Source organism: Scyliorhinus torazame, chromosome 22 (assembly GCF_047496885.1).
Source record: "Scyliorhinus torazame isolate Kashiwa2021f chromosome 22, sScyTor2.1, whole genome shotgun sequence".
In the NCBI taxonomy this organism is placed as follows: Eukaryota; Metazoa; Chordata; class Chondrichthyes; order Carcharhiniformes; family Scyliorhinidae; genus Scyliorhinus; species Scyliorhinus torazame.
The window spans coordinates 24,332,477-24,354,908 of NC_092728.1; the positions used below are offsets into that span (position 1 = coordinate 24,332,477).

Genomic DNA, 22,432 nt, shown 5'->3' on the forward strand with positions numbered 1-22,432 from the left:
CGCCCACCACCCTCTCGAGGGGAGATTAGTGATGGGGAATAAATCCTGGGCACAGCCAGTGACACCCACATTCCAACTGGAATATTGAAAGGCGCTTTCGACACAGGAGGAGTGGCAGATACAGAGCTTCACTCTGTATCTAACCCCGTGCTGTCCCTGTCCTTGGAGTGTTTGATGGGGACAATATAGAGGGAGCTTTACTCTGTATCTAACCCCGTGCTGTACCTGTCCTGGGAGTGTGTGTTGGGGACAGTGCAGAGGGAGCTTTACTCTGTATCTAACCCCATGCTGTACCTGTCCTGGGAGTGTTTGATGGGGACAGTGTAGAGGGAGCTTTACTCTGTATCTAACCCCGTGCTGTCCCTGTCCTGGGAGTGTTTGATGGGGACAGTGTAGAGGGAGCTTTATTCTGTATCTAACCCCGTGCTGTACCTGTCCTGGGAGTGTTTGAGGGGGCAGTGTAGAGGGAGCTTTACTCTGTATCTAACCCCATGCTATACCTGTCCTGGGAGTGTTTGATGGGGCCAGTGTAGAGGGAGCTTTACTCTGTATCTAACCCCGTGCTGTACCTGTCCTGGGAGTGTTTGATGGGGACAGTGTAGAGGGAGATTTACTCTGTATCTAACCCCGTGCTGTACCTGTCCTGGGAGTGTTTGATGGGGACAGTGTAGAGGGAGCTTTACTCTGTATCTAACCCCGTGCTGTACCTGTCCTGGGAGTGTTTGATGGGGACAGTGTACAGGGAGCTTTACTCTGTATCTAACCTCGTGCTGTACCTGTCCTGGGAGTGTTTGATGGGGACAGTGTAGAGGGAGCTTTACTCTGTATCTAACCCCGTGCTGTACCTGTCCTGGGAGTGTTTGATGGGGACAGTGTAGAGGGAGCTTTACTCTGTATCTAACCCCGTGCTGTACCTGTCCTGGGAGAGTTTGATGGGGACAGTGTACAGGGAGCTTTACTCTGTATCTAACCTCGTGCTGTACCTGTCCTGGGAGTGTTTGATGGGGACAGTGTAGAGGGAGCTTTACTCTGTATCTAACCCCGTGCTGTACCTGTCCTGGGAGTGTTTGATGGTGACAGTGTACAGGGAGCTTTACTCTGTATCTAACCTTGTGCTGTACCTGTCCTGGGAGTGTTTGATGGGGACAGTGTAGAGGGAGCTTTACTCTGTATCTAACCCCGTGCTGTACCTGTCCAGGGAGTGTTTGATGGGGACAGTGTAGAGAGAGCTTTACTCTGTATCTAACCCCGTACTGTACCTGTCCTGGGAGTGTTTGATGGGGACAGTGTAGAGGGAGCTTTACTCTGTATCTAACCCCGTGCGGTACCTGTCCTGGGAGTGTTTGATGGGGACAGTATAGAGGGAGCTTTACTCTGTATCTAACCCCGTGCTGTACCTGTCCTGGGAGTGTGTGTTGGGGACAGTGCAGAGGGAGCTTTACTCTGTATCTAACCCCATGCTGTACCTGTCCTGGGAGTGTTTGATGGGGACAGTGTAGAGGGAGCTTTACTCTGTATCTAACCCCGTGCTGTCCCTGTCCTGGGAGTGTTTGATGGGGACAGTGTAGAGGGAGCTTTATTCTGTATCTAACCCCGTGCTGTACCTGTCCTGGGAGTGTTTGAGGGGGCAGTGTAGAGGGAGCTTTACTCTGTATCTAACCCCATGCTATACCTGTCCTGGGAGTGTTTGATGGGGCCAGTGTAGAGGGAGCTTTACTCTGTATCTAACCCCGTGCTGTACCTGTCCTGGGAGTGTTTGATGGGGACAGTGTAGAGGGAGATTTACTCTGTATCTAACCCCGTGCTGTACCTGTCCTGGGAGTGTTTGATGGGGACAGTGTAGAGGGAGCTTTACTCTGTATCTAACCCCGTGCTGTACCTGTCCTGGGAGTGTTTGATGGGGACAGTGTACAGGGAGCTTTACTCTGTATCTAACCTCGTGCTGTACCTGTCCTGGGAGTGTTTGATGGGGACAGTGTAGAGGGAGCTTTACTCTGTATCTAACCCCGTGCTGTACCTGTCCTGGGAGTGTTTGATGGGGACAGTGTAGAGGGAGCTTTACTCTGTATCTAACCCCGTGCTGTACCTGTCCTGGGAGAGTTTGATGGGGACAGTGTACAGGGAGCTTTACTCTGTATCTAACCCCGCGCTGTACCTGTCCTGGGAGTGTTTGATGGGGACAGTGTAGAGGGAGCTTTACTCTGTATCTAACACCGTGCTGTACCTGTCCTGGGAGTGTTTGATGGTGACAGTGTACAGGGAGCTTTACTCTGTATCTAACCTTGTGCTGTACCTGTCCTGGGAGAGTTTGATGGGGACAGTGTACAGGGAGCTTTACTCTGTATCTAACCCCGCGCTGTACCTGTCCTGGGAGTGTTTGATGGGGACAGTGTAGAGGGAGCTTTACTCTGTATCTAACCCCGTACTGTACCTGTCCTGGGAGTGTTTGATGGGGACAGTGTAGAGGGAGCTTTACTCTGTGTAGCGCACAAAGACTCCGAGAGACGAATAGAGTGAAGTCAATGAGGCTTTATTAAGCGTGACTGTTCCCCCGCAGTTCAGTAGTAGACTGCCTGCGGGGGAGGACTCCTGGTACTTATACTCCGCCTTCAGGGCGGAGCTAGAGATTAACGTCCAACCAGGACCCGGGATCTGTCAGCCAATGACATCACGGCTTCACAGTCCCAAATGACCCCTAATGCATACTACCACATTCTGTATCTAACCCCGCACTGTCCCTGCCCTGGGAGTGTTTGATGGGGACAGTGTAGAGGGAGCTTTACTCTGTATCTAACCCCGTGCTGTCCCTGCCCTGGGAGTGTTTGATGGGGACAGTGTAGAGGGAGCTTTACTCTGTATCTAACCCCGTGCTGTACCTGTCCTGGGAGTGTTTGATGGGGACAGTGTAGAGGGAGCTTTACTCTGTATCTAACCCCGTGCTGTACCTGCCCTGGGAGTGTTTGATGGGGACAGTGTAGAGGGAGCTTTACTCTGTATCTAACCCCGTGCTGTACCTGTCCTGGGAGTGTTTGATGGGGATTGTGTAGAGGGAGCTTTACTCTGTATCTAACCCCGTGCTGTACCTGTCCTGGGAGTGTTTGCTGCGGACAGTGTAGAGGGAGCTTTACTCTGTATCTAACCCCGTGCTGTACCTGTCCTGGCAGTGTTTGCTGGGGACAGTGTAGAGGGAGCTTTACTCTGTATCTAAACCCGTGCTGTACCTGTCCTGGGAGTGTTTGCTGGGGACAGTGTAGAGGGAGCTTTACTCTGTATCTAACCCCGTGCTGTACCTGTCCTGGGAATGTTTGATGGGGACAGTGTAGAGGGAGCTTTACTCTGTATCTAACCCCGTGCTGTACCTGTCCTGGGAGTGTTTGATGGGGACAGTGTAGGGGGAGGGCATTCACCATATTCAGGCGGTCCAAAGGAGCAATTTATCCAGTTGTCCTCCTGTCTTGCCTTCCTCTGTGATCCTGCCCATTCCTCCTGATCAGATGTTGCTTCGATTGCCACTTTGGAAAGCCTCGATTGAACCTGCCTCCTCCACTCTCTCAGGCAGCACCTTCCAGATCCTAACCACTCGCTGCGTGAAAATGTTTCTCCTTGTCTCCCCGTTGCTCCTTTCTCCGATCGCATTCAATATTTGTCCCCCCAATCTTCCCGCCAATGCGAACAGTTTGTCCCTCTCTGTCCTCGATCCCCCACCTTTTGATTTTGAAGAGCCCACATCTCTGCAACTCTCCTCGTCAATCTTTCCCGCTCACTCACTGACACTTTCTCTTTTTCTTTCTCTGTCTCTCTCATACACTCACACTCCATCTCTTTCTGTCACTCACTCACTCACTGTCTCTTTCTGTCTCTCTGTCTCTCTCACTCACTCCCTCTCTGTCTCGTTCTTTCTCTCACTGTCTCTCAATCACTCCCTCTCTGTCTCTTTCTTTCTCTCACTCACTCTCTATCTCTCTCTCGGCTTCACAACCGACTGTAAGTGCAGTGCCCAGAACTGTACGCAATACTCGAGTTGAGACTGAACTGGCGTTTGAAGCAAGTTTGACATTATTTCTTCATTCTTGTACTGTGCACCACTAACCAAATTGTCGTGGTATCATGGTTGTATTGTAATTCACCGACTGACCACTAGGAGTCTCATTATGTGAATGTTAGAGTCAGGTGACCCCTCAGACTGGCTGGAGGGAGCTGGGAGAGAGGTTGCTTATGCTTGATCTTACTGTTATTCATCTGTTGTTTTGTATATAGTTTACCCAGTTAATGTTAATAAATCATTTATGGCTTTAGCTACAAATGTTCTTGTAATATAAATCAGGCAATCCGACAAGAACATTACATGGGCCTCCTCCTGTTCCTGTATAACAAGCTCAAGAGGGGCTGAATGGCCTCAACCTCAGAGGGGAGTTAAGGTGAAATATTTTCACCTGAGGTGTGGATGGGTCTGGAACCGGTTTCCTGAAAGCAGGACCCCTCATTGTATAAAAAACAACATTTGAACATGCATCGGAGGTGCTGTAACCCGTGATGGGGCAGGCCAATGGCTGGTACCCAGCTTGATGCTGGGTGGCATGAATAATGTGGCGGTTTCCAGTGTTCTGCCCGCCTTCCTCCATGACACCACCTGACTCCACCCACCCACACATGCCCACCACCGACCGGCCATCTTAGCTCATCCGCTGTGGAAACTTCATCCGCGCCTTCGTTACCTCCAGACTCGACAATCGCTCTCCTGGCTGCACTCCCGCATTCTACCCTCCGTAAACATCCCAAACTCTCCCCCTCCCCCCCCCAAACCCCCTATCTCACACCAAGACCCCATTCGCCCATCACCCCCGGTGCTCGCTGACCCACACCGGCTCCCGGTCCGGCGTCGCCCCCATTTTATAATCCTCATCCCAGTTTTCAAATCCCTGGTAATGGATTCCTCCCTCCCTCCCTATCTCTGTAACCTCCTTCAGCCCCTACAACCCTCCCTATCTCTGTAACCTCCTCCAGCCCCTACAACCCTCCCTATCTCTGTAACCTCCTCCAGCCCCTACGTCCCTCCCTATCTCTGTAACTCCTCCAGCCCCTACAACCCTCCCTATCTCTGTAACCTCCTCCAGCCCCTACATCCCTCCCTATCTCTGTAACCTCCTCCTGCCCCTACAACCCTCTCTATCTCTGTAACCTCCTCCAGCCCCTACATCCCTCCCTATCTCTGTAACTCCTCCAGCCCCTACAACCCTCCCTATCTCTGTAACCTCCTCCAGCCCCTACATCCCTCCCTATTTCTGTAACCTCCTCCAGACCCTACAACCCTCCCTATCTCTGTAACCTCCTCCAGCCCCTACAACCCGCCCTATCTCTGTAACCTCCTCCAGCCCCTACAACCCTCCCTATCTCTGTAACCTCCTACAGCCCCTACAGCCCTCCCTATCTCTGTAACCTCCTCCAGCCCCTACAACCCTCCCTATCTCTGTAACCTCCTCCAGCCCCTACAATCCGCCCTATTGCTGTAACCTCCTCCAACCCCTACAACCCTCCCTATCTCTGTAATCTCCTCCAGCCCCTACAACCCTCCCTATCTCTGTAACCTCCTCCAGCCCCTACAATCCTCCCTATCTCTGTAACCTCCTCCTGCCCCTACAACCCTCCCCATCTCTGTAACCTCCTCCAGCCCCTACATCCCTCCCTATCTCTGTAACCTCCTCCAGCCCCTACAACCCTCCCTATCTCTGTAACCTCCTCCAGCCCCTACAACCCTCCCTATCTCTGTAACCTCCTCCAGCCCCTACAACCCTCGCTATCTGTATAATCTCCTCCAGCCCCTACAACCCTCCCTATCTCTGTAAACTCGTCAATCCACAACAACCCTCCCTATGTCTGTAGCCTCCTCCAGCCCCTACAACCCTCACTGCCTTCGTAACCTCCTCCATCCCCCTACAACCCTCCCTATCTCTGTAATCTCCTCCAGCCCCTAAAACCCTTCTTATGTCAGTAACCTCCTCCAGCCCCTATAACCCTCTCTATCTCTATAACCTCCACCAGCCCCTACAACCCTCCCTATCTCTGTAATCTCCTCCAGTCCCTACAACGCTCTCTATATCTGTAACCTCCTCCAGCCCCTACAACGCTCCCTATCTCTGTAACCTCCTCCAGCCCCTACAACCCTCCCTATCTCTGTAACCTCCTCCTACCCCTACAATCCTCCCTATCTCTGTAACCTCCTCCAACCCCTCCAACCCTCCCCATCTCTGTAACCTCCTCCAGCCCCTACGACCCGCCTTATCTCTGTAACCTCCTCCAGCCCCTACAACCCTCCCTATCTCTGTAACCTCCTCCAGCCCCTACAACCCTCCCTATCTCTGTAACCTCCTCCAGCCCCTACAACCCTCCCTATCTCTGTAACCTCCTCCAGCCCCTACAACCCTCGCTATCTGTATAATCACCTCCAGCCCCTACAACCCTCTCTATCTCTGTAAACTCGTCAATCCACTACAACCCTCCCTATGTCTGTAGCCTCCTCCAGCCCCTACAACCCTCACTGCCTTCGTAACCTCCTCCAGCCCCCTACAACCCTCCCTATCTCTGTAATCTCCTCCAGCCCCTAAAACCCTTCTTATGTCAGTAACCTCCTCCAGCCCCTATAACCCTCTCTATCTCTATAACATCCACCAGCCCCTACAACCCTCCCTATCTCTGTAATCTCCTCCAGTCCCTACAATGCTCTCTATATCTGTAACCGCCTCCAGCCCCTACAACGCTCCCTATCTCTGTAACCTCCTCCAGCCCCTACAACCCTCCCTATCTCTGTAATCTCCTCCAGCCCCTATAACCCTCTCTATCTCTGTAACCTCCTCCATCCCCCCACAACCCTCCCTACCGCTGTAATCTCCAGCCCCTGCAAACCTCCCTATCTCTGTAACCTCCTCCAGCTCCTACATCCCTCCCTATCTCTGTAACCTTCTCCAGCCTCTACAGCATTCCGTATCTCGGTAACTCTTCCAGTCCCTACAACCCTCCCTATCTCTGTAACCTCCTCCAGCCCCTACAACCCTCCCTATCTCTGTACCCTCCTCCAGACCCTACAACCCTCCCTATCTCTGTAACCTCCTCCAGACCCTACAACCCTCCCTATCTCCGTAACCTCCTCCAGACCCTACAACCCTCCCTATCTCCGTAACGTCCTCCAGACCCTACAAGCATCCCTATCTCTGTAACCTCCTCCAGCCCCTCCAACCCTCCCTATTTCTGTAACCTCCTCCGGCCCCTACAACCCTCCCTATCTCCGTAACCTCCTCCAGCCCCTAGAACCCTCCCTATCTCTGTAACCTCCTCCAGCCCCTACAACCCTCCCTATCTCTGTAACCTCCTCCAGCCCCTAGAACCCTCCCTATCTCTGTACCCTCCTCCAGACCCTACAACCCTCCCTATCTCCGTAACCTCCTCCAGCCCCTACAACCCTCCCTATCTCTGTAACCTCCTCCAGCCCCTACAACCCTCCCTATCTCCGTTACCTCCTCCAGCCCCTACAACCCTCCCTATCTCTGTAACCTCCTCCAGCCCCTACAACCCTCCCTATCTCTGTAACCTCCTCCAGCCCTCCGGGATGTCTGCACTCTTCTGATTAGGGAGTGGCGGGAATTGGGGGGGGGGGGGGGAAATGTGAGGAGCGATTGTGAGCGTCTCCAGTGAGGAATTGGCTCCTCTCCGCCACTCTGGGAGTTATTACCCTGTGAGGCATTGTGGGGTCGATCCGAGGGGGGTGGTTATTGAGGGCGACCCAGAGTCTATCCTCGGCTCATTGTTCCGCAACCTCAGAGAGGGAGGTGTGGGCAGAGGGCCGGGCAGTAGGAGGGTTTTTTCAGTTTTCCCAATTCAGACAAAGGGATATCAGGGGTGGGAGTTTTTCAATCTCACTGGCAGGCCAAGCAGAAAGGAGGTTGCGCACAGCGTAGGTTTGAGCCGAGGCAGGGAGCTTGGGCCGTGTGCTCTGCCCTGTGTGTGTGTGTGTCAGAGAGAGAGGGGGAGAGGCACCTGGAGAGAAAGGGAGGGCGGCGAGGAAAGGCAGACACACACAGAGCAAGGGAGAGGGGAAGAGAGGCAGAGGATGAGTGACCGGGGGACAGACACGCACACACACAAGAAGGGAGACAGAGAGGCAGAAAGACAAACAGCGAGAGGTCCTGACAGAGAGAGAGAAAGAGAGACGAGAGAAAGGGGGAAGAGAGCGAGACAGAAAGAGCAAGACAGAAAGAAAGAGAGACAGAGAGAGAGAGAAACAGTGGAGTGAGAGAGAGAGAGACAGAAAGAGAGAGAGGGAGAAACAGCGGAGTGAGAGAGAGAGACAGAAAGAGAGAGAAAGGGAGAGAGAGAGACAGAGAGAGCGACAGAAAGAGAGCGACAGAAAGAGACAGAGAGAGACAGAAAGAGAGAGAGACAGAGAGGGACAGAAAGAGAGAATCAGAGAGTGAGACAGAAAGAGAGACAGAGAGAGAGACAGAAAGAGAGAGACAGAGAGAGACAGAAAGAGACTGAGAGAGACAGAGAGAGAGACAGAAAGAGGGAGAGAGAGAGACAGAAAGAGAATCAGAGAGAGACAGAAAGAGAGAGACAGAAAGAGGGAGAGAGAGAGAGACAGAAAGAGACAGAGCGAGAGACAGAAAGAGAGAGACAGAGAGAGAGACAGAAAGAGAGAGACAGACTGAGAGACAGAAAGAGAGAGAGGGAGAGAGAGAGAGAAACAGCGGAGTGAGAGAGAGAGACAGAAAGAAAGAGACAGAAAGAGAGAGACAGAGAGAGACAGAAAGAGAGAGAGAGACAGAAGGAGAGAGAGACAGAGAGGGAGACAGAAAGAGAGAGACAGAGAATGAGAGACAGAGAAACAAGTGGAAGAGAGAAAGAGAGAGCGATACAGAGATAGAGGCAACACACTTCAGACAGAGAGAGGGAGACAGAGGGGTGAATTCTCTGCTGGTGGGATTCTCTGTTCTGCCAGCACACCCACCCGGGGGTTTCCTGGCCGCGTGGCATACCTACAATGGGAAATCCCATTGGCCAGTGGCGGGAGCACACCTGGCCTGCCAGATAGTGCCCCCCGATAACCTCCTTCGCCACCCCCGGACCATCCCCACCAGTGTGACGTCCTGAGGACGTCACAATAACGTGCGGCGCACTCAGCGACTACGCCGCGTTTGAGGGAGCCGAGAATCCAAAAAACGGCCCCGCCACCGTATTTGCCGTAAAAACGGATTCTCCGGCCAATCGCCGAACGGGATTTCGGCGTGGCCAATCGGAGAATCCAGCCCGAAGTGCTGATGCTGGGACTGAACCGTGACCATTCGATGTGGGCGAAAGCGGTGCCAGTCCCGTACTGATTCGGATCCCATTAATCGGCCAGCACCTTCGACACATGGAACTGGCCCAAGTCCAATGCACGCCGACCCTCACCCCAGCCAAGGCGTTGGCACGGGTGGCACTGGAGCCTGCCCACCCCATTGATGGGTTGGCTGGGGCCAGAGGGTACCTGGGGGGGGGGAGCCTGGAGGGAGGGAACCCATACGACCCGTTGTGCTAGGTTCCCAGTGGGCAGTCAGCAATGTGAGCAGTGACATGCCCGCCTTGCCGGTTGTGGCAATGACGGTACGCGCCCAGCCAGCCTGACACCACAGCCCTCGCCTAGTCATTCTCCCGACACCCCCTGGCCAGCGACACAACCTTCAGCAACTTATAGCGCTGGGGGACACTGGTTGTGCCCGTCCCGCAGTCTCAGCAGCCATGGCGCCTCCATCCGTCTCCACTGTCCCCATCAAACACTCCCAGGACAGGTACAGCACGGGGTTAGATACAGAGTAAAGCTCCCTCTACACTATCCCCATCAAACAATCCCAGGACAGGTACAGCACGGGGTTAGATACAGAGTAAAGCTCCCTCTACACTGTCCCCATCAAACACTCCCAGGACAGGTACAGCACGAGGTTAGATACAGAGTAAAGCTCCCTCCACACTGTCCCCATCAAACACTCCCAGGACAGGTACAGCACGGGGTTAGATACAGAGTAAAGCTCCCTCTGCACTGTCCCCATCAAACACTCCCAGGACAGGTACAGCACGGGGTTAGATACAGAGTAAAGCTCCCTCTACACTGTCCCCATCAAACACTCCCAGGACAGGTACAGCACGGGGTTAGATACAGAGTAAAGCTCCCTCCACACTGTCCCCATCAAACACTCCCAGGACAGGTACAGCACGGGGTTAGATACAGAGTAAAGCTCCCTCCACACTGTCCCCATCAAACACTCCCAGGACAGGTACAGCACGGGGTTAGATACAGAGTAAAGCTCCCTCTACACTGTCCCCATCAAACACTCCCAGGACAGGTACAGCACGGGGTTAGATACAGAGTAAAGCTCCCTCCACACTGTCCCCGTCAAACACTCCCAGGACAGATACAGCACGGGGTTAGATACAGAGTAAAGCTCCCTCCACACTGTCCCCATCAAACACTCCCAGGACAGGTACAGCACGGGGTTAGATGCAGAGTAAAGCTCCCTCCACACTGTCCCCATCAAACACTCCCAGGACAGGTACAGCACGAGGTTAGATACAGAGTAAAGCTCCCTCTACACTGTCGCCATCAAACACTCCCTGGACAGGTACAGCACGGGGTTAGATACAGAGTAAAGCTCCCTCTACACTGTCCCCATCAAACAATCCCAGGACAGGTACAGCACGGGGTTAGATACAGAGTAAAGGTCCCTCTACACTGTCCCTATCAAAGACTCCCAGGACAGGTATAGCACGGGGTTAGATACAGAGTAAAGCTCTCGCTACACTGTCCCCATCAAACACTCCCAGGACAGGTACAGCACGGGGTTAGATACAGAGTAAAGCTCCCTCTACACTATCCCCATCAAACTCTCCCAGGACAGATACACACGGGGTTAGATACAGAGTAAAGCTCCCTCTACACTGTCCCCATCAAACTCTCCCAGGACAGGTACAGCACGGAGTAGATACAGAGTAAAGCTCCCTCTACACTGTCCCCATCAAACTCTCCCAGGACAGCTACAGCACGGGGTTAGATACAGAGTAAAGCTCCATCTACACTGTCCCCATCAAACTCTCCCAGGACAGGTACAGCACGGGGTTAGATACAGAGTAAAGCTCCCTCTACACTGTCCCCATCAAACACTCCCAGGACAGGTACAGCACGGGGTTAGATACAGAGTAAAGCTCGTTCTACACTGTGCCCATCAAACACTCCCAGAACAGGTACAGCACGGGGTTAGATACAGAGTAAATCTCCCTCTACACTGTCCCCATCAAACACTCCCAGGACAGGTACAGCACGGGTTAGATACAGAGTAAAGCTCCCTCTACACTGTCCCCATCAAATACTCCCAGGACAGGGACAGCACGGGGTTAGATACAGAGTAAAGCTCCGTCTACACTGTCCCCATCAAACACTCCCAGGACAGGTACAGCACGGGGTTAGATACAGAGTAAAGCTCCCTCTACACTGTCCCCATCAAACACTCCCAGGATAGGTACAGCACGGGCTAGATACAGAGTAAAGCTCCCTCTACACTGTCCCCATCAAACACTCCCAGGACAGGTACAGCATGGGGTTTGATACAGAGTAAAGCTCCCTCTACACTGTCCCCATCAAACACTCCCAGGACAGGTACAGCACGGGGTTGGATATAGAGTAAAGCTCCCTCTACACTGTCCCCATCAAACACTCCCAGGACAGGTACAGCACGGGGTTAGATACAGAGTAAAGCTCCCTCTACACTGTCCCCATCAAACACTCCCAGGACAGGTACAGCACGGGGTTAGATACAGAGTAAAGCTCCCTCTACACTGTCCCCATCAAACACTCCCAGGACAGGTACAGCACGGGGTTAGATACAGAGTAAAGCTCCCTCTACACTGTCTTCATCAAACACTCCCAGGACAGGTACAGCGAGAGTACTGGAATCTGAAACTCTACACAGTGGAGGGAACTATTTACAAAGTCTTGTTTACAAAGGTTCCACTCTACACAGCAATGGCAACACAGTTGGAAATCTGCGAACGGTATTTGTGTCACACAATCCACGACTGGCCTTTGGCTGGAGCGGGTTAGTTGCTGGTCACAGCGCCTGATAAAGCCATAACCACACTCTTAAAGTTAGATTTCTTTCTGTTTTGGAGATTTTCAACCTCCCAGATGTGGTCCATGAAGGCACGGCTGAAACCTCTGAGCCATTGGTCTGTTTTATCTGAGCCCTGGAGTTTTGGAGAGAGCCTCAGCGAGGGCGATGTGCCAAAGCAAAACAGCTCGGTCCAATGGTACCGACATCCTGGCACACACACGTGTTCATGCCGCCTTAGCCTCCTCTGCCGTGGGCTTCTGTGAAGACGGAGCAAAAACTTGAGGTCAGTCAGAGTGTAATCACGCTGGAGGGCAATCAGAGTCCAATTGCACAGGAGGTCATTTAGAGTCCAGTCACGCGGGAGGTCATTTAGAGTCCAATTGCTGCACCTCAGTGGTGGAATGATACCTCGTGCGAGTTGCATGGTATAGAGCCCCTTATACTAACCCCACACGTGGTTCCATATTGGAAGGCAGCGTTCTGCCCAGCAGGGGAACCGTTGCCCCAAGTCCGGATGAAAACTTAAGCGTCAAGCAATCGTCAGCCGAACTGTGTTTCCCTGGGGTCCTTGCAAGCGGGTGAAAATTAAGATCCCGTTGCTCCGAGCGACACATCTCTCTTTCTCTCTCTCTCTTTCTCTCTCTCTCAGTTGCAGGTGTAAGCATGCGTCCTCTCGCTGCATTGGCTGCATGTCACCTGGCAGCACCAATGGAACTTGCAGTTGCATTGCCAGGTGCGGGTGTACTGGTATGTGCTGTACCCACGGCCGCAGCACAGGACCTCGCAACTGCCCGGCTTCCCGGCACCCCCTCGCTCACACCTGCGGCCCCCCGTGCCCGCGCTTCCCGTGGCCGGGTTCTCCTCGCAGTAGTTGGGCGAATGCTCGGTGTAGACCAGGTCGGTGGACGGCGGCTTGAGGTGGGATGTCCTCCGGACCTTCAGGAAGGTGGGCTGATGCCCCCGGCCTGCCCGCACGGGCTCCACCTGGACCGCCCGCCCGTACTTGTCCTTGAGTGCGAAGCCCACCTCCCGGAAGGCTGGCAGGGTCACCCAGCAGGTCTTGATGGTGCAGGAGCCCGAGACCCCGTGGCATTTACACTCCATTCTCATACTCTCCTTCAGGATCTGCAAACCAACAACAGAGCAACGATTATCCGCGTCAATGCATGCAATCTTATTCCATTCTCTGCCAGAAGGCCGGTGCGACCCACAACACTGTGATCTGGGCCTCAGGTACTTCCCGCTGGAGGAGACGCAATTAAGAGGAGGTTTGATAGAGAGGTTTACAGTCAGCACTGACTCGAGGGGCCGAAACGCTGTAGTATCATAGAATTTACAGTGCAGAAGGAGGCCATTCGGCCCATCGAGTCTGCACCGGCTCTTGGAAAGAGCACCCTACCCAAGGTCATTCGACCCATCGAGTCTGCACCGACCCACTTAAGACCTCACTTCTACCCTATCCCCGCAACCCAATAACCCCTCCCAACCTTTTTGGACGCTAAGGGCAATTTATCACAGCCAATCCACCGAACCTGCACGTCTTTGGACTGTGGGAGGGAACTGGAGCACCCGGAGGAAACCCACGCAGACACGGGGAGAACGTGCAGACTTCGCACAGACAGTGACCCAGCGGGGAATCGAACCTGGGACCCTGGCGCTGTGAAGCCGCAGTGCTATCCACTTGTGCTACCGTCATTTCACGACTGAGATAGAGAGTTATGCCGAAGCTTTTCACCTCGCACACATCAGGACATACACAAGAATGGCAGGTTTCAGGTGATTTCAACAATTTATACTGCAGGGGAATCGGACACTGATAGGTCGAGGCGTTGCCATAGAGAAGACTCCAGGGAACCATAGGCTCGCCGACATCCTAGGTAATCAACAAAAAGGCACAAGACTTGGACATATTCCTTTTGTTTGCAGGGTTGGAGAGAATGTATGTCGAATCGAGCACCTATAAATGAGCCACATTTCATACTTGATCCATCATCTTAAATTGGTGGTTAGTGCAGCTATTAGCACCATCGGGATTGTTCAACACGTGCTGCCCAGTCGCAGAAACACAACTGAGATATTGTGGTGGGCATTTGAAATTTGGCATTCTTGTGTGCGAGTCCCGATGCCAAGACCCTTCAGCAATATTCAGCAGTTCTCAGCTTCTGTTCTACTAAGCGACCATTCTGCGATTCTGTACATTTTCAAAGGTGGGGCAGGCTCAAGGGAGGGCCGAATGGCCTCCCCCTGCTCCTATTTTCTTATGTTGCAAGTCTGCGACCTCCACACTCAGGATGGCACGGGCGCGCGACCCACCCACGTTGCCCTCTCCAGCCCTCACTAACCTTCCTTCCCACCTCGTTGTTGTGCAGGTTCATGAGCCGCCGAGAATGGCGCCTCACCTCGCGGGCGTCGAGGAAGCGACGGGAGAAGGCGATGCCGTGCTCGACATCCGCCGAGCATCCCCCCCATTTCCAGCCCCGCTCCTGATCGTAGTAGCCGTGCCTGGCCCGGTCGCAGCCGCAGTCCGACAGGTTGCCCTGGCTGCAGGCCTCCGTGATGGCGTGGGCCACGCCCGCCGCGATGATGCTATAGGCGAAGGCGGTCTCCTTGCTTCCTGAAAGAGAGGGGGGGGGGAGAAAAAAAATAGAAAGCCGTCAGTCTCAGGCACGGTTTTCATTGGCGGGAAATGTCGGGCGTGGGGAGGGTGGGCGTGGCCATGGTGCACATAAAGACAGAGGGACAGCATAGGCCCCTTGGGATATATGACCTCTTTCTGTGCCATTACACGAGAGTGCCAGGGCTGGGGTGGGATGGGGGGGCGGGCGGGGATGGCAGGGGGGTGCATGGAGGGAAAATACAAAATAGGAACAAGAGGTAGCACTCTCGAGTCTGCTCCCCCATTCAATGAGATCCTCACTGGCCTGATGTGATAATTCCCAACTCCACTTTCTCACCTTATCCCCGTAACCCTCGACTCCCTCACTGATTAGAAATCCGTCTCTCTTGGCCTTGAACATACTCAACGGCCCGGCCTCTACTGCTCTCTGTGGTAAAGAATTCCACAGATTCACTCCCCCTCTGAGAGAAGAAATTTCTCCTCCTCTCTGTCTCAAATGACTCTGAGATTCTGCCCTCTGGTCCCAGACTCTCCCACAAGAGGAAACATCCTCTCAGCATCGACCCCGTCAATCCCACCCAGAATCCTCTCTGTCTCAATAAGGGCGCCTCTCATTCTTCTAAACTCCCAATGGGTACAGGCCCCGGCCTACTCAACCCCTCCTCATAACAAAATCCCTCCATTCCCGGGGATCAAGTGAACCTTCTCTGGACTGCCTCCAATGCCGGGATATCTTTCCTGAGATAAGGGGATCATTACTGCATTGTCGAGGGGCTCGTTGGTCTAGGGGTATGATTCTCGCTTTGGGTGTCTCGGTGTCGAAATTTGCGAGAGATCCCGGGTTCAAATCCCAGACAATCCCTTTGATGAGGTTTTCTAGGGGCTGTTTAGCACAGGGCTAAATCGCTGGCTTTGAAAGCAGGCCAGCAGCACGGTTCAATTCCTGTAACAGCCTCCCCAAACAGGCGCCGGAATGTGGCGACTAGGGGCTTTTCACAGTAACTTCACTTGAAGCCTACTTGTGACAATAAGCGATTTTCATTATCATTTCATTTCATTATGGGCCAGGGTTTAGAAAACACCAAAGTATATGATGGAGTTCACCTAACCTACAACTGTTTATTGATTTTGGTTACGTTGAATGCAAGGGCGTACTTTTCAGGTGTTATTCAACAGAGGCCTTAAGCACTATTAATGAAAAAACAACTTTACCTTGCAAATTTAGTTGACATTTGTATAAACACACACACAGTAAGAATTTTTATCAACTGCAAACACAAAGACCCACACAGCTACAGTAATATATGCATAACCCTTAATGAAGTCCCACTTAACTGTTCTAATTCAATAACAAAATCCAAGTAAAACCAGAAACCCCTTTCCAAAGGCGTGGCCCAGCACACGTCATTTTTACTAGTACAAGACTGTTAAAACAGAGATGAGGAGTAATGTTTTGAGCCAGAGGGTGGAGAATCTGTGGAACTCTTTGCCGCAGAAGGCTGTGGAGGCCAAATCACTGAGTGTCTTTAAGGCAGAGACAGATAGGTTCTTGATTAATAAGGGGATCAGGGGTTATGGGGAGAGGGCAGGAGAATGGGGATGAGAAAAATATCAGCCATGATTGAATGGCGGAGCAGATTCGATGGGCCGAGTGGCCTAATTCTGCTTCTATGTCTTATGGTCTTATGGTTATTCCCCTTTCCAAACAGCAGGTTTGAATTGCTTCCAGAAAGCAATTCTCTCTTTTAAGTTATCAAGCAGTCTGAAACAGCTTTTAAAATGAAGGTAGAGAGACACTTCTTTCAACCTGTGCAGTTCAAACCAGTCCAAACCCAAAGCAAAAGTAAAAACTCACAGAGCCACAGCCCAGCTCCGCTCACACAACGACATCACTGAAGCCATGTGATAAGACAAAACATTCCTTGGAGGGACACTCCCATGACAATGCCGACAGTTTAGGAACCTAGGAACAGGGCGAGGCCATTCCTCGTCGAACCTGCTCTGCATTCAGTACGATCGTGGCCGATCGGACACTTCCAATGTCGTTTAGCCACACTCTCCCCAGAACCCTTTCTTCCATTGTCAATCAGAAATCCATCAATCTCTGCTTTAACCATACTCAGACTGACCCTCTGAGGTAGAGAGTTCCGAAGATTCACAACCCTGTGTGTGAAGAAATCTCTCCTCACCTCGGTCCGAAGAAGCTTCCCCCTCATTTTGAAAGTGTGATCGCTGGATCTCGACTCGCTGACCAAGAGAAACATCCTAGCGGTGTCCACCCTGTCTATATCTTTAAATATTTTTAAAGTTTCAATGAGATCACCTCTCACTCTCCGAATCTCAGGAGAATACAGGCCCAGTTGGCCCCGCTCCCTCTTCCTAAGACAGTCCCCGGAACAAGTCTGGTGATCCTTCGTCACGCTCCCTCTATGGCAATAATCTCCTTTCTGAGGTAAGGGGATGAAAACTGTGTTCAGTACTCCAGGTGGGGCCTAACCAAGCTCCAATACAATTGAAGCAAGTCCTCACTCCTCCTGTACTCAAACCCTCTTGCGATAAAGACTAACCTTCCATTAGCCTTGCTAACAGCTCGCTGTGCCTGCCGCCTCGCCTCCAGTGACTCATGGGCAAGGTCACCCTGGTCCCTTTGTATATCTGCACTTTCTAATCTCTCACTATTTAGGAAATGCGTCTAAATGTTTTCGATCGAGTGGAGTTATTCATTCGGGTCCCCGTGATTGGTAAATCGGAATTTTTTTTTTTTAGAAAAGGTACGAAACTTGTAAACCTTGGTGTTCAGAGAGACTTGGGTGGGTTTGGACGAGGAACGTTAGCATGGAGTTATATCAGGCAATTAGGAAGGTCAAACTGGAGGACCTTTATTGTGAGGGGGTTGGGAGGACAGCAGTAAAGACATCTGGCTACCATGGTACATAGAATCCCTACAGTGCACAAGGAGGCCATTTGGCCCATTGGCTCTGCACTGACCCTTCAAAACAGCACCCTACCCATGTCCACCCCCCCGTCCACCCCACCCTCTCCCCATAACCCCACCTAACCTGTCCATCTTTGGACACTAAGCGGCAAATTTATTTTGGCCAATCCACTGTGGGGGGAAGGCGGAGCATCCCGGAGGTAGCCCACGCAGACACGGGGAGAACATGAAAACTCCACACAGACCGTCACCCAAGGCCAGGGTCCCTGGTGCTGTGAGGCAGCAGTGCTAACCACTGTGCCACCGTACAGGTGAGACCACACCTGGAGTAACTACGGGCAGTTTTGATCTCCACGTTTTAAGGACGAATATACTCACCTTGGCAGCTGGTGCAGCGAAGGTTCACTAGATTGGGGTCTCGGGGATGAGGAGGGGGGGTTGGGGTGGTTGTCCTATGATGAGAGGCTGAGTAAGTCGGTATGATATTCTCTGGAGTTTCATAGAATATCATAGAACTTACAGTGCAGAAGGAGGCCATTCGGCCCATCGAGTCTGCACCGGCTCTTAGAAAGAGCACCCTACCCAAGACCACACCTCTACCCTATCCCCATAACGCAGTAACCCCACCCAACACTAAGGGCAATTTTGGACACTAAGGGCAATTTAGCTTTGCCAATCCACCTAGCCTGCACATCTTTGGATTGTGGGAGGAAACCAGAGCACCCGGAGGAAACCCACACACACACGGGGAGAACGTGCAGACTCCGCACAGACAGAGACCGAAGCCGGGAATCGAACCTGGGACCCTGGAGCTGTGAAGCAATTGTGCTAACCACCATGCTACCGTGCTGCCCACCTTTCGAAGGACAGTGACACGTACAAGATTCTGAAGGGGGTTTCACAGGGTACAGATGGACTGCGAGGTTGGGAATTCCAATACATCTCAGCCTCAGGATATGGTTGGGAACATTTAGGACTGAGCTGAGAGCTGGCTCTCCAACAGTGCGGTGCTCCCTCAGCACTGACCCTCCGACAGTGCGGCGCTCCCTCAGCACTGACCCTCCGACAGTGCGGCGCTCCATCAGCACTGACCCTCCGACAGTGCGGCGCTCCCTCAGCACTGACCCTCCGACAGTGCGACACTCCCTCAGCACTGACCCTCCGATAGTGCGGCGCTCCCTCAGCACTGACCCTCCGACAGTGCGGCGCTCCCTCAGCACTGGCCCTCCGACAGTGTGGCGCTCCCTCAGCACTGACCCTCCGACAGTGCGGTGCTCCCTCAGTACTGACCCTCCGACAGTGCGGTGCTCCCTCAGCACTGACCCTCCGACAGTGCGGCGCTCCCTCAGCACTGACCCTCCGACAGTGCGGTGCTCCCTCAGTACTGACCCTCCGACAGTGCGGTGCTCCCTCAGCACTGACCCTCCGACAGTGCGGCGCACCCTCAGCACTGACCCTCCGACGGCGAGGCGCTCCCTCAGCACTAATCCTCTGATAGTGCGGCGCTCCCTCGGCACTGACCCCCCGACAGGGCAGCGCTCCCTCAGCACTGACCCTCCGACAGTGCGACGCTCCCTCAGCACTGATCCCCCGACAGGGCAGCACTCCCTCAGCACTGACCCTCTGACAGTGCGGCGCTCCCTCAGCACTGACCCTCCGACAGTGCAGCACTCCCTCAGCACTGACCCCCCGACAAAGCAGCGCTCCCTCAGCACTAACCCTCCGACAGTGCAGCACTCCCTCAGCACTGACCCCCCGACAAAGCAGCGCTCCCTCAGCACTAATCCTCCGACAATGCAGCGTTCCCTCAGCACTGACCCTCCGACAGTGCGGCGCTTCCTCAGCACTGACCCTCCGACAGTGCGACACTCCCTCAGCACTGACCCTCCGACGGTGCGGCGCTCCCTCAGCACTGACGCTCCGACAGTGCGGCGCTCCCTCAGCACTGACCCTCCAACAGTGCGGCGCTCCCTCGCACTGACCCTCCGACAGTGCGACGATCCCTCAGCACTGACCCTCCGACAGGGCAGCACTCCCTCAGCACTGACCCTCCGGCAGTGCGGCGCTCCCTCGCACTGACCCTCCGACAGTGCGGCGCTCCCTCAGCACTGACCCTCCGACAGTGCGGCCATCCTTCAGCACTGACCCTCCGACGGTGCGGCGCTCCCTCAGCACTGACCCTCCGACGGTGCGGCGCTCCCTCAGCTCTGCTGCTGGTGTGTGCGGGTTGAGAGTGGATTACGAGGCCGGAGTGTGCGGAACGAGGGGAGCGCGCGCCGGGATGCGGGCAGCTGCAGGGGTCAGAGGTCGGGGAGGGTTCACGTACCTATTTTCAGGTCTGTTCCGAATACTGTCCTCTCTCCCAGAGCTGTGCAGTTCCAGCGGCTGCTCCTGAACTGGTGACGGCACTCGTCAAGTCCCAGCTGCGCCCCCTCACCGATGACGATCATGGCGTCCGGCCGGCTCTGGCACAAGGCTCGCTGACGTGGCGCTAGGCCCGGCATCTTATTACAGATGATGCTGGCACCGAGTGCCACCACCGACGGTAATCCACTGGTGGCAAAGAAGGTGAGAAAGTGAGTGTGGCACGGAGAGTGAGAGAGACAGAGAGCGAGACAGAGGGAATGAGAAGGGGAGGTAGAGAGAGTAGTCGGGAAAGAGAGAGCGAGTGAGCGAGAGTGAAAGGGAAGAGTAGTCAAAGGGAAAGGGAGAGGGAGCGAGTGAGAAAGGGAGAGGGAAAGAGAAGAGAAGACAGGGAAAGAGAGAGAGAGAGAGGAGGAGAGAAGGGGGGTGTTAGTGAGGGAGAACGGGGAGAGGGAGCGAGGCGAAAGCGAGACAGCGAAAGGCAGAGAGTGGGAGAAAGAACGTGAGGGGGTGGGAGAGAGAAGGAGGGGGTGAGAGAATGGAAATGAGAGGAGGAAAGGGAGGGGTGAGATGGAGAGAATGGGGGAGGAGGGGAGAAAAAGGGAGAGGGTGAAAGAGGAGGGGGCGGATGGAGGGAGAGGGTAGAGGAGATAGACAGAAGGAGTTAGGGGTGGAGATGGGAGCGAGAGGAAAGGGGTGAGCAGATAAATAAAGGGAGAGGGGGAAGAGGGAGAGAGAGAGATTTCATGGCAGAGTGTGTGGGGGAAGAGGGAAGGATAGAAAGATTGCAGGTTGGGCGGAGTGGGGCAAGAGAGAGAGAGAGAGAGAGAGGTATGGAGAAGAGAAAAATAAGGAGAGGGTGATGGGGAAAGAAAGGCAAGGGGAGAGCGAGTCGGGAGACGGTAGGGTCAGAGAGAGAGAAAGTGCATAAGTGGAGAGAGAGATGGGGTGAGGTAGAAAGAAAGAGGAAAGGAGAGAGAGGCAGATGTCAGAAAAATAGAGAAATGAGGAAAGAGTGAAGGGGAGGAGGGGGAAAGAGAGAGATAGAGAGAGAGAGCGAGAGACATCGAAAGACAGAGAGAGTGAGGCAGAGAGAGAAAGAGACACAGAGAAACAGATAGTCAGAGAGATAGAGAGAGAGAGACAGTGAGACAGAGAGAGAGAGACAGAGAGAGTGAGGCAGAGAGAGACAGAGAGAGACTGAAACAGAGAGAGAGAGAAAGAGACAGAGACAAAGAGAGAAACAGGCAGAGAGAGAGACAGAGAGAGAGAGATGTGATATGCGTACATACATATCTGTATTTAACTGTACAAATGTATAAAGCCATTTATCAATGTGTGTAATCACGGCTATGACCTCCTGCCAGTGGGTGGCGCCAGGCGTGCATCAGGTGACTGACGGGCTGGGCAGTTGGTAGTGGGACGTGCAGTAGGACAGTCCACTGAGAGTATCTCCCTACAGACTTGAGTAACTTTGTTTGTACATAGATCTGTTAGTTATCTGCCCACATGTCAAACAATAAATATCCATTCTGGGTGAACACATCCATGTTCTGTGTGTCTTCATTATCGAGGGAACCACAGATTATAACACGACAGAGGGAGAAACAGGGAGAGAGAGACAGAGAGATAGACAGAGACAGAGAGAGAGAGGCAGAGCGAGAGGCAGAGAGAGAGAGAGAGATAGACAGAGAGATAGACAGACAGAGAGAGAGTCAGAAAGAGACAGAGAGAGAGAGATAGACACAGAGAGAGGCAGAGCGAGAGGCAGAGAGAGAGAGAGAGAGATAGACAGAGAGAGGCAGAGAGAGAGAGAGAGATAGACAGATAGACAGATAGAGAGTCAGAAAGAGACAGAGAGAGAGAGATAGACACAGAGAGAGGCAGAGCGAGAGGCAGAGAGAGAGAGAGAGAGATAGACAGAGAGATAGACAGAGATAGAGAGAGAGAGGCAGAGCGAGAGGCAGAGAGAGAGCGAGATAGAGAGCGAGAGATAGACAGAGAGAGACAGACAGAGACAGAGAGACAGAGCGAGAGGCAGAGAGAGAGAGAGACAGAGAGATAGACAGAGAGATAGACAGACAGAGAGAGAGAGACAGAGCGAAAGGCATAGAGAGATAGAGATAGATAGAGATAGACAGAGACAGAGAGAGGCCGAGCGAGAAGCAGAGAGAGATAGACAGAGACAGAGAGAGAGAGGCAGAGCGAGAGGCAGAGAGAGAGAGAGACAGAGATAGACAGAGACAGAGAGAGAGGCAGAGCAAGAGGCATAGAGATAGAGAGAGAGATAGACAGAGACAGAGAGAGAAGCAGAGAGAGATAGACAGAGAGATAGACAGAGACAGAGAGAGAGGCAGAGAGAGAGAGAGATAGACAGAGAAATAG

At 53.3% G+C, this 22,432-nt stretch overlaps 1 protein-coding gene across 1 annotated transcript in view; it reads right to left on the reverse strand.

Annotated features, from left to right (window-relative positions):
* Positions 1-10,794: 10,794 nt before the first annotated feature.
* The window catches only part of LOC140398966 (protein Wnt-7b-like), a 31,427-nt gene continuing 19,789 nt past the window's right edge, over positions 10,795-22,432 (reverse strand). Inside the window, exons 2-4 of the mRNA XM_072487979.1 lie at positions 20,010-20,236; positions 14,474-14,745; positions 10,795-13,256 (exon numbers count right to left, since the gene is read on the reverse strand). Coding sequence (XP_072344080.1) covers positions 12,777-13,256; positions 14,474-14,745; positions 20,010-20,236 — 979 coding nt within the window. The 3' untranslated portion in view covers positions 10,795-12,776. The remainder of the gene's footprint in view (positions 13,257-14,473; positions 14,746-20,009; positions 20,237-22,432) is intronic.